Raw genomic sequence first — 12,584 nt, 5'->3', positions numbered from 1 at the left:
GAATGTTTATATAGGCGTTTTATATATTTGATAACATTTTCAAAATATTTAGATTTGTTTTGAGCTGTTTACTGACATTTTAATTTTTCAACTTTTTTAGTTTTTTTTTCTATAAATATCGATAAAAATTTATTTGTTCGGTAGAAAAGCTTGAAAATTTAATACTAGGCTTCTAACATATTGTAACAATAGAAGTTAAAATATATTAAAAATTCGTAGGCACGATTTTTTTTTATAAGCATTTAAAGTTCAAATTTTGACTAAATACGTAAAAATTACGGCAATGTTCAAATTATCTTAGATAGAAATTCATAAAAGTTTTTCTTTTTAATTCTAAGATTTGAAAATTTAATACAAGGCTCCTAACATATTTTTACAATAGAAGTTGAAAAATAAAGAGAAATACATAGTCACAATTTTTTTTTATAAGCATTCAATTTTTACAACATATTATGTAAAAATCACGAAAATTCGTAAATTATTTTATGCTAGAAATTCATAAAAAATTTTCCTTTTATATCTAAGATTTGAAAATTTAATACAAAGCTCATTATATATTTTTACAATAGCAATTGAAAAATAAAAGAAATTTATAGTCACAATTTTTTTTATAAGCATTTAAAGTTCAAATTTTGACTAAATACGTAAAAATTACGGCAATGTTCAAATTATCTTAGATAGAAATTCATAAAAGTTTTCCTTTTTAATTCTAAGATTTGAAAATTTAATACAAGGTTCCTAACATATTTTTACAATAGCAGTTGCAAAATAAAATGAATACATAGTCACAATTTTTTTTAAAGCATTCAAAGTTTGAGTTTTGACAACATATTATGTAAAAATCACGAAAATCCAGAAATTATTTCAAACTAGAAATTCATAAAAATTTTTAATAATCTATAATATATCCTAGACAGATAAACTGTCTTCGCTCAGAATCGTTTTTGTATACAATGATATAATATCATTGGATTCAAATTTAATTCCATCCATTACAGTAACCCACTTGTAACCTACTGTACAGCAGAGCGACATCCACGACTTACCCGCTTTTTTATTTTTTTTTATGATATTAAAAAAATTATTATACTTGACATTTTCAAAATATTTAGATTCGTTTGAAGTTTTTTACACTATTCTATAGGAGATATTGATTTATAAGTTATTATTGAAAATAATTATAATTGTTTTATGATGGTTCTGTAAAAAGTAAGTTTAAGCTACTTACATTATACTAAAATCTAAAATATACTCAACAGCCAGATCAGCTTAAAATTATTTTTTTTAATACAATGGTTAAACATTGAAATACAATTTAACATACCCAATACTAATGACCTCACTCTGACTTATACTTAAGAGCAGTGAAAATGTTCTGATTTTCATCTCTCTTTTGTAACTTCAGTAGTGTTGAGTAAAAATATTACATGATTAACTTATGGTTATAGTTTATAAGGGTTTATCTATAAAACTAAAATTTTGTGAAATTCATTAAATATACACTCAATGCATTTGACATTACTTTATGATTATATTTATTTGATATTAAAATAAATACAATTTGACTTAAAAAAAATTAATGAGTGAAATTAATCATAATATACTACTACACTAATGCCGGGTTATGTGAAAAAATGCATTAATTTAATGGACCAATCATGGGCCACTAAATCATGTTTAAGGAACCATTGACTCACTATTGATTCGTCAAATGTTTTGTGATTGTTCGTGTAACCAAGCATAAGTATATGATTCAAAATTCAATCATTATCCTTTATCCATGATTAATTTCACTATTTAATTTTTTTTTTTTTTTAGGTACCCAGTCAAACGTTATAAGTTCTTATTTTATTTTTACATCAATATTGTTACATCGTCTTTAACCATAATTATCGACTAAAAAGTAGTTGTAGTTGTAGTTACCAATAAATACGATAGGTCTTTGCAGTATAATGAAATTCAAAAATATTCAATTATAGATATAATCGGTAAAGGCTTATCCACGGAATGTTTTGTCTAACGCTGCAAAACTGCAGTTAGATAATATTATATAATACCTATTACACCTCTTCCGGTACCTCAAGTCCGAGTCCGTCCTCAACTCACGTCAGCAGACCCATACGGTCCGACTCCGAATCCGTTGGCTTTTCGTATTGCATATTATCTTATAAGCTACATCCGTTTATAATATTGTTTCTGTTACAGTTGATGCGGAAATGCAAACCGTCCGCTTGCAGTGAAGAAACCACTCACCACCGCCGCCTGCACGTTTGCCGTCCATTCGCAATAATATTTAATAGTACCAATATGTATATAAATGCCATATAAAAGCGTCTGTTCGATACGTCGTCGCCGGAAGAAGGGGTCGCCGACAGGAACTACTCCCATAGGCGGACATTTGGTTCAATTTTTAGGGGGGCTATAATAATCCAATGTAAAGTGGACCGCAGGGGCTTCGCCCCCGCACCCCCACATGCTATAAACATATAACTAATACAAATATTGATATTTAATGATATTATATTAGCGTCATTTGTTGGTTAAATATTATTTTACGATTTTCAAATAAAACGAAAACATAATAATTAAATCAACGAATAACATTAATAATTAAATTTCGATTTTGAGGGGGCTATTAAAATATTTAGGGGGGCTAAGCCCCCCTAAGCCCCCCCCGATGTCCGCCTATGACTACTCCGCCGCCACTTCCTGCAGGATGCCGCCGATTGCGGGAACGTCTCGCGTTTTAGTGCAGGTCGTCGTCAAATATTGTACGAGACGTGTTCAAGAAAACGACCGCGGAAGACGATCGAGTGGGACACGCCGTGCGCCAAAGTACAAAATAATTTTAAAAAATAACAGTTTTTTCGTCTTATCCACTCCCGACTCCATTTTCGCACCAAATATTATTATTCCGATAAGTTACTATTTTCGTTTTGTTTTTATTTTTTACTTCCGACTTAACGCCCGTTCGCTCATAATTATTATTGAACTATTTCCATTATGATTATGATTATTATTATTATTTCTACCGATCCGTCCTGTGTGTACTTAAGCCGTTGTTTTATTTATATCTATTCTCGGAAACCCAGACTGACTCTATTCATTTTAATATGCGCCCCAACTACTATAAATGCTATATACCTACTATATATAATATTATGTATATGACGTACTATGTACCTACCTATGTGTTATGTGTGTTACGATCACATAATATTGCGACGCCAAAATGTACCTTAGTTTTGTTTTGTCGACTCGTCGTTTTGCGCATGTAATTGATAACCAGGAAGTACCTACGTAACGTCGTTTCGAAATAATAATAATTAACGCGTAGTTATGTTGTTAGATGTGAGCCCACGTCCCTCATCGTCTTACACGACTCTCGCGGGTGCCGTTAATATAATATACATTTTTATTATTAGGTATAAACGTCTTATGGTTTTTGATTATGATAATAGTATTATGATCGAAACAGCATTATCTTTTTAAAAATATGCAAAATAATATGTCATATTTTTTTTTTTATCCCCGACAAACCCCCCCGCACGCGCGCGGTAGGGGCACCGTCGAATTCTTTTTTTTTTTTTTAATTCGCTTAGAATGTGACGACGACCCCTTATTTAATTGTTTCAAATTATTATTATAAAATAGGTGCCTAATATCATTGTTATTATTATTTCGTTACAATGCGTGTCACGACATTGCAGTACACGTTATTGCTCATTATTGTCGTTTTCTAAACAAATATATTATAATAATATTTATATAACATGTCGACGAGTGTGACGTAAGTGTTTGACGACTAACTCTATCGGTTCAACATTGCGCCGCGCCCAAAATGATAATAATAATAATATGTCCATTCTATATTTATTTTGTTTTTTAATCGCTACTGCTCGACATCGTATTAATTATTATGTCATTACTAGGTATTAAAATATTGTTTGTTTATAATGTTTATTAATTTGTATTTCATCTTTTATTTCGATCTCGTATATTCACGTATTAAACTTAAGTCGATTCCACATTCAACGGATTGTCCCTAATTCGCAGTAATGCCAACGGTACATTATTAATTGTTATAGTTTGAGTGTAATATCCACAACATAATTTCTACTAAATCGTCTTTTATAATATTAAAAACAATATAAAATCGTTTCTATTGTTTAGGTACTTTTTAACACGTTTTATACTCTATATACGCCTTATATGTTATTATATATATATATATATATATATTTATATTATAATATTCGATTGTAACTCATAGGTATATTTAATTTTTTCCAATTTTTAATCTGTGATTTTTTCTCTAGTTATTTTTATTTATTTATTTATTATTATTTATTTTATTATTATGTATTATTATTATAATTTTTTTTCTGTCTAACTTTTAACCATTATACGCATTAAGTCAAACACACCACCTATCGGTACGCCCGTCGCGCACAGTATTAACGCTACCTACACAAAAAAATGACGGGTGTGCCACACCATGTACCTTCCTACTTTCCTATCCAAAAATCTTTGATAATAGCCAATAATATATCATATGATTATAAATTTTAATGTAATGTTAAAGCGACGACCGCACGTGTCGTCGTCTTGACAAAAGGGTCAATTTAGTTAAATAATTTTATTTTTTAAATAAGTAACAATATATGTAATAAAAACTATTGTTTATTAAAAAAAATTACATATTTAAATATATTATTTGCTTTTTTTATTTAATTACAGCACAATATAACTAATTCACATCAAATGATACAAAAAAAAAACCAAATAACAATCAATCACAAAAAAACGATACCTAGATAATATAATATAATATAAGGTTTGACGTATCGATTAAACGAATATTGATCGCAAAACACGATAAGTAATTAAATATAAAATATTATATTGCGTTAAAAACAAAAAAAAAAAACAACCAAAAACAAAAATGACCTATATACACGGAAGATTGTTTAACACGTAATATAATAATAATATTGTCAGAAAACTAAGGGAAAAAATTGTTGAAACGGCGGTGCTCACAGAAAAAACTTCGTTATGTCGAGCGATTTCGAAAGTTTCTCAACGTTAGTGTCAATCATTTTAATACCTACACGGCGTATTGTTCCATCGGAACATTTCAAAATAATTATACCCTCCCGTCAGATATGCAGTGACTTAAACACTAAATAGTGGGGAAAGGGGGGGCATTCGCAACACCAATTTTCAATATCATTTTCATTTTTAAAATTCATCTTGACTCGACAACTATATAATATATTATATCAACATTTAAGGAATGATGGCCATTTTAAATGTTTAATCATCAATACATTTTATTTTATTTATATTAAGTTATAAAAATCGAACAATTATTACCAACGTCTATCTAATATATAATATACGATTTAATATTTAAATTATTATTCAATTCATTTTGTTTGGCCTAATATCAAGTGCCAGTGGCGCCCAACCCTATTGCTAGGTGCAATAGCGATCGCTACACCTTGAAAATAAGGGGCGGGCGGGTATATGATAATATAAAATAATTAACTTGAAATATGTTTACTATATCAATTATAATATTGGCTGGCGATTGGTATCAATCACATCAATCAAAATATGATAAAATAATATAATTTTAAGTTTATGAAGGGGCGGGTGGGTAAAATTATTTCTAGCTACACCTGAAAAATATGTATTGGGCGCCTCGGATAATAACTGTAATGCCGGGTCCTCACATAATACAAAAGTAACCATAAGTCCAATTTGCCCCGTCTGTACTGGTTAAAAAAAAAAATAAAAAATGTTTTGTTTGTTTGGACAACGGATTAATATTTTAATAAAATAGTTATTAATAATAAAGTATGGCATTTTTAAGTATTGAAAAAAGGAATGAGTACCTACTAAAGAAAAACTTATAAATCGATAATTAATTAATACTATAATCTGAAATCAATAATTAAAACTAAAATACCTAACTAGTTACATAAATTAATTAAAAACAAAATAAATTCATGGTATTAAGTTGTAATTTTTATATTAGAACCATGAAAAAAATAAGTTCAAAATGACTAAATGGCATTCCCGCAAATATGTTCGAAAAACAAATATTTAAAACACTTGTTGCTACAGTTATATAATTGTAATAAATTAATAAAGATGCAAGTTTAACTACACTCGTACCGAAATGGTTATTGGTTAGGTTACGATAAATTTGCATTTATGATGATGTTCATATAAATGTCTGTTCAGTAGCTTTCTAGTTTGTCGAAACCCTTTAAAATTCGGCCCAACAATTGGGGAGGGCATTGTCTGATAGTCGACGAACACGTTATACGGTATATTATATTTTATATGTTTATGTTCAAAAATCGAATTGGACGGTAGACAAATACGTTATTCACCGAGTCGCCGCGTATAATATAAAAATCACATAATATTTATCTTTCGTTTATAATATATAACCTACGTCGTTCGATATTGCAGACTTGACCTGTATATTGGGTAGGCAGACGATTAAACCTATGCAACACATTATTATATAATATTATTAATTATCAACAATCTCAGCGGTGGTTAAAAGTGGTAACAAACAATTAATTTGATTTGTTTTTCAGCCCACTTGATCCCGGTAACATAACAAAATTGAAAATATTTTAAGTGGGCGGTACCCGATGAATTCCGAAAAATCTTTATCAGTACTTGTCCGATTTCACGCACCCATGTATTATAGGAAAATAGGTAATAATTGATAAACGACGACGACCTACCGCTCAAAAAACGGTTTTCCAACGCCACGCATTAAAAAAAAATTTCCATCGGCATAATAATATTGGCAAATCTTGTGCAATTGTTCGCATAAAAGTGGTTCGCAGTCACGTGACAAATAATGTATTTTTACCATGCCGGCAATACTGAACTTGGACGACGCAAGGCAGCATCAGCTAACGAAAAACCGTTTTCATCTGCACAGTCGGCACGACGACGTTAAGATCATAATAATAATGTGCGTTGGTAGGTACCTACTCATATCATGTAAATTATTATTAGGTGAAAAATGTGTGCGGCGTGTGATCGTAAAAAAAATAATAATAACATTAACGAAATATAGAACCAATATAATTGTGTACATATAGAAATATTATAAATAATGTTTGTAAATCATATATAGGTATTATGGTGTGTTGGTGGAATCGCGGTTGGGGAGAAAAAAAATTTACAAATAAAATAATAAAGTTTATGAAATAATGTAATAGTTATTGTTATCGTTGTCTTGGTCGGTTATTTTTTGGTCTCGAGCACTTCTTCTTCGTCCGAACAGTCTTCGTCGTGTGTGTGCGTCACTGACGACGGCACTTGGGTGCTGAACGTGGTTGTGCCCTGCAGCATCTGAGTCTGTGATCGGGAAAACACGAATCTTCAATAAAAAACAATAATAATAATCACACCAACGTGTGAAGCGGGAGGGAAGGGCATGTACCAACACGAGGAGTGGAGTGGCGCCCTGCTATTCGACCCCAACAAAATAAAACATTTTGCCCCCCTAAAAAATCACACATATAGGTACAGCGTAAATTACGGCACGAGTATTTTTGAACATACATAAACTGCGTCCTGACTCTCGAGATATCTAAAAAACACGCACAGTGTGATACACTGATACATTGGCTGTTGGAAAAGTCATAGGGAACAAAAAATAGAAAAATAGTGAGAAAAAATTCATGAATTATACGCAAAACAAAAAAGATAAAAGAACGGCAAACAAAAAAATTATTCGTTTAGACTATCAAGAATCATCATCATACATATTGTTTACAAAATATGTTGACTAGTTATTTGATTGCCTACTAACTCTAATTTTAGATTCTGAGCGTAGCGAATGAACGTATTGTATTTACAAAGATGTATTTTTTTTTTATGTGAAACATCTAATGCGTGGTGGGTGAAGCTGGCTATTGGCATTTTCATGTTGGATAACATTTTCAAACTATTATGATAAATTTTGAGTTGTTTATGAGCATGAACATTTTTCCTAATTTTGTAAATTATATTTCAGTCAGAAATACATAAAGTTTTTCTTTTCATAACTAACATTAGACATTTTAAATAGAGGATTCCCAACAAGTTATTCTACTTATATGAAAAAAAAAAATTACTGGAAAGTTACACTATTCTTATATCCACAAAGAATTTTCAATTGTTATTATTATTATTATTTTTTTTTTTTTTAATTATTGAATTTGATTATTTATACAAGTTTCCTAGGATGACATTATATGTCTCCGCTCAGAATCATTTTTTGTGTGCAATTATTTATCATATAATTCAAATAAAACACGTCCATTACAACGATATGATCGACAACTACTGTACAGCAGAGCGGTAGGTACTCTACTTGTCCACCTTCTAACAGAACATTTTTTAATTGCAATCAACATTAACACAAAGAGGAAGATTTGATTGCATTTTAGGAGGGGTGTACTAATCTTTCTTTATAAAGTAAGAAATGGAGCCCTTGAAAAAAGTTCAATAGTTTCTTTGGTGGCAGAAATAGGGCCAAATCCCCTCCACCCAAGCAACCACAAATCTCTATAAATGCATAGACAGCAAGATCAATATTTTTTAACCATAAATATATTAATTCAATATTAGGTTAGGTTAGCCCAAAGTTTAAAATATGGAAGGAATATGTTGATTTTTCAAAAATATCCCTGGACGTAAAAAAATGTTGTCCGAAATCTATGAATATACAAAATATATCCAGGCCTCAATTTAAGTAGATATGAACCAAAGATAGCCGGACTAAAATTCACCCAGATTTTTTTTAATGAGATACAATTTATAGCGACCCGGCAGAACTGAAAGGTTTCGTTTTTTGGATGTTTGGAGAGCTTTTAAGGGTTTTCGTGATAATTCGGGCTAAAAAGCCATGCCACAGTTACGCTCATGTTAGGGAAAGGCGTAAACCCCCTTAAGGCCTTAAAAGATCCCGAACTCGCCTCGTCCGCAGTCGTAGTCGCAACGACGTTTTTACTGGCGTTTAGCACAGTTTCGCTGACGGACTTCAACGTCGCCGCCGCCGCCGCTGCAGACGCCATCGCGTTGTCTTCTTTGCTCAGTCTCTGTTCGTGTTCATGTGCCACAGTGGACTCGTGCGGCATCTGCAATCATACCAGAAAAACAAATTGAGAGCGTAAGATAATTTTTATATCAGCACGCAAAAAATTAAATCAGTTGTGGTTCATTGTCGTATATTTGCATGATGGGTATATTATATAATATCAATTTAGTGAAATCGTTTTTTTTTACTAACCGGGTGTCGATGAACTATTCGGATCGAAAAAATACAAATTTTACACGATATAGACGATTATATTTCCCTACTTTGTGGAACGTAGGTATTAGGTATGTCTTTTGGACATTTTACGTAATAATGTATATAGTTTTTACTTTTTGCTTAATACCTACTTGGGTATATGAATAAATTATCATCAAATTTTTATCAATAATGTCCATATCATCGTTTTAACTTATTTATTACCTTCCTAATATTCTATTATTCCAGAACTGTGTTAATACCTACTCGTTAAACAATTATTTTTAAAAATCTTTAATTATATAAAGAATTAAAGACGTTATTATTATGACATATTATGCGACATAATATATAGCACGATTAATATATTTTGATTTAATACACATCACTATTCGTATTTCGTACATTATACATATATTGTAATTATAATACGATACGCAATAGAAAGACGTGTGAGTTATTTGATTAACAAATACCATTTTTATTTATTGGAGTGTTGTTATAAAGAGCAATGACAGTAATTTTTTTAAATATATTGATTCGTTTGTACCATCCAAGAATTTGACTTAATATAATAATAAATAAATAAATAATAACTGTTCAGAACTTATTATTAAGAACTTATTATTACCACATAAAATTGTTCGAAAAATGCTTTAAAATATTCAGCTGAGATTAAAGGAGAATAAATGGAAGAAAACGGTATATTCATAGTTATATGAAAGTATAGGGCTTATATAGTTAGATTCTAACCCATTAGTAACAGTAGTTCAACTCGTTAGTCACGACGAAACAAATACGTAGTAGGTACCCCTAATCAAATGCCAGCAGCAGGTAAACTAGAAATCTTTTTGCATGAAATTAAAAAACACGTATTCATATGGTCACTTCCCACAGACTTCAAAGTCATCCTTACAAGACTCCGCACATCACTCATGGTCACCTAATGAGTAAAAATGACACACCAATATGCCCACTATCAAGCGGCTCTCTTATTCTTTCCACAGAACACGCAATGATGGAATGACGTGCAAACACTAAACTCTAAACCAACGCGAAATGTCCAGAAAATCTACAGAATCTCTCGGCCACGACACACATCACCCATAGCCCCATAATGCCTAATTTATTAAAAAAGTGAATTCTACAAAACAAGATCTAAATTATTAAAATGTATACACATTTGTAACATTTACTATTGTTCATAATAATTGTCAACTAGCCAATATTGTATAATCGTAAATATTTCTCATTTCTCAATCAATACAATTAATTAAGTCTACTTATTTATGATTTTCAATAGCCTATATCACCGTGGGTATTGTTTTATTATTAATAACAAAAAAAAAAAATGTTTGTATTTAATTTTATCATTTCCTAAATCAAATTTGTATCTTACAAGGAATATTTAACAACAAACAAAAAACACATGCAAATGCAATACTAGTCACAGCTCTACTAATAATAGTTATAAACAATTGTTATCATCATATACGAAATTAAATATTTTATTTACGGATAATTAGTTTGAAATAATATTATCTGACTATTTTATTATAATAAGCCATCTGTTTAAGCTATAAAGCTAATAAATAATAATAATGTTAATAAAATGTTCATAAATATTTAATAATAATATTTACAACTCGTGTTTACTATGTGTGTTATAAATTACAATATTATCATTTATCAAACAAATACAATTGTGTTTTTGTTTAATTTTGTCTATACTCAATTCAGCCGTATTTTTTTAAGAGCATTCTGATACATTCAAATATTCATAAATATTTTTGTTTTTCTTGTTTTCTATAATGGAGCAATAAAATCCACTTCATAATTATATCAATAATTTGATTACCTGCAATGATGCAATATCAAATAATTAATGTTATTTTTATTTTAAGCTTAATCAATCAGTGACGGTGAGTACCTACCATTTTTATTGTAACACACGTGTGAGTACCTATGCGACCTATGTAAATTACATTTTTTTAAATGAAAATATTGCAGAAAGTCCATTATAGAAAACAGTATAGGTTTTCTAACAATGTGTGTAGTAGGTACATATTAGTATATAACATTTTTTAATTTGTATACCTAATTACCAATAACAAAAAATTTCAATCGGAAAATTGAAAATAATTATTAAAGGTAAATTAATCTATATATACATTAAACATATTCATGAATTATGGGTTATACACTTGTATAATATGTTATATTATGTACGTTATATCAGGAAAATATAATATTGAATTATTTTAATGTATTAATCATTAAAAATACCTATAAGGAGGTACTTATTATTTATTTTTAAACTAGGTACATTTTAATGTATCTTTCTGGAATTTTTGAGTAATTTTTAATTTTTAATCGGCTAACACTAAAATAAAACGCATAGCACTATAAATAGATAGGCAGGTCATCATTACAACCTACGTGGATTTACATTCAAATTAGCTGATTTATTATTTTGTAACGATTTTAGATACTCCGATTCATTATATTATTATAATTAAATCCTTCCTCCGTTCCTCGTTGTTTTTCAGTTCACATAAATGACACCAGCTCAGCAACAACATAAATAACAGCCGGTGTTCTTGAAGGATCCAAAATTTCTTCCTTGCTTTTTAATTTATATACCGTGGATTTTCCTATTACATCTAACACAGAAATTTCTCTTTACGCTGATGATAGTGTTGTTTATTCAAACTCCAGAGACGTCCACATTGTCACTGAAAATATACTAAATAAAGTGCTGGGTGAAAAAATGAAAAATTATCTTGAACACCTCAAAAAGTACAGCAGTAGTATTTACAATTCATCGTCCTAATATCTTTCCATCTCTAGTACTTAATGACGACAACATATGCTGGTCTCCAACTTTAAAATATCTAGGAGTTATCTTAGATAAAGATTAACTTGAAACCACCCGCACATTTCTTCAAAATTACAACAAGGCTACCAACGACTTAAAATTCTTTACCTCTTATTCAACCGTCAAATCACCTTTAGCTGGAATTGTCCTATACTTGCATGTAAAGACATGCAAATTCTACGACCATTAGTTCTCTATGCTGCCCCTATCTGGGGGAAGTATGCCAAAACTCACATAAATAAGATTCAAGTTTTCCAATCCAAGATTTTACGCATAATTTTCAACGCGCCAGAGTTCATCAGAAATAAAGCATCTCATACCGACTTCAAACTCTCAACAATTAAAACCTGCATAGTGCATACGTAATCTTGCTAACTAAACAATGCCAAA

General features: G+C 30.0%; 2 protein-coding genes across 7 annotated transcripts in view; one reads left to right on the top strand and one right to left on the bottom strand.

The window, feature by feature from the left end:
- LOC107162218 (putative Rho GTPase-activating protein CG5521) overlaps positions 1-4,716 on the top strand; it is a 34,179-nt gene extending 29,463 nt beyond the window's left edge. For 3 of the 4 annotated variants that reach the window (XM_089217073.1, XM_089217072.1, XM_089217071.1), the window contains one exon: positions 2,206-4,716. In XM_089217073.1, the coding sequence (XP_089073199.1) occupies positions 2,206-2,240 (35 nt within the window). In that variant the 3' untranslated portion in view covers positions 2,241-4,716. The remainder of the gene's footprint in view (positions 1-2,205) is intronic. The other variant, XR_016189671.1, reaches the window with a different exon arrangement.
- A 2,381-nt stretch (positions 4,717-7,097) lies between these two features.
- Nt5b (5' nucleotidase B) overlaps positions 7,098-12,584 on the bottom strand; it is a 43,705-nt gene continuing 38,218 nt past the window's right edge. For 2 of the 3 annotated variants that reach the window (XM_089217075.1, XM_089217074.1), the window contains exons 11-12: positions 9,000-9,161; positions 7,098-7,417 (exon numbers count right to left, since the gene is read on the bottom strand). In XM_089217075.1, the coding sequence (XP_089073201.1) occupies positions 7,238-7,417; positions 9,000-9,161 (342 nt within the window). In that variant the 3' untranslated portion in view covers positions 7,098-7,237. The remainder of the gene's footprint in view (positions 7,418-8,999; positions 9,162-12,584) is intronic. The other variant, XM_089217077.1, reaches the window with a different exon arrangement.

The sequence above is a fragment of the Diuraphis noxia genome, unplaced genomic scaffold (genome assembly GCF_037042655.1).
Source record: "Diuraphis noxia isolate RWA-SAM2 unplaced genomic scaffold, SU_Dnox_SAM2 contig0001, whole genome shotgun sequence".
NCBI classification, from domain to species: domain Eukaryota; kingdom Metazoa; phylum Arthropoda; class Insecta; order Hemiptera; family Aphididae; genus Diuraphis; species Diuraphis noxia.
The sequence above is the reverse complement of the archived record's forward strand: the minus strand, read 5'-3'. Positions and strand labels throughout refer to the sequence as shown.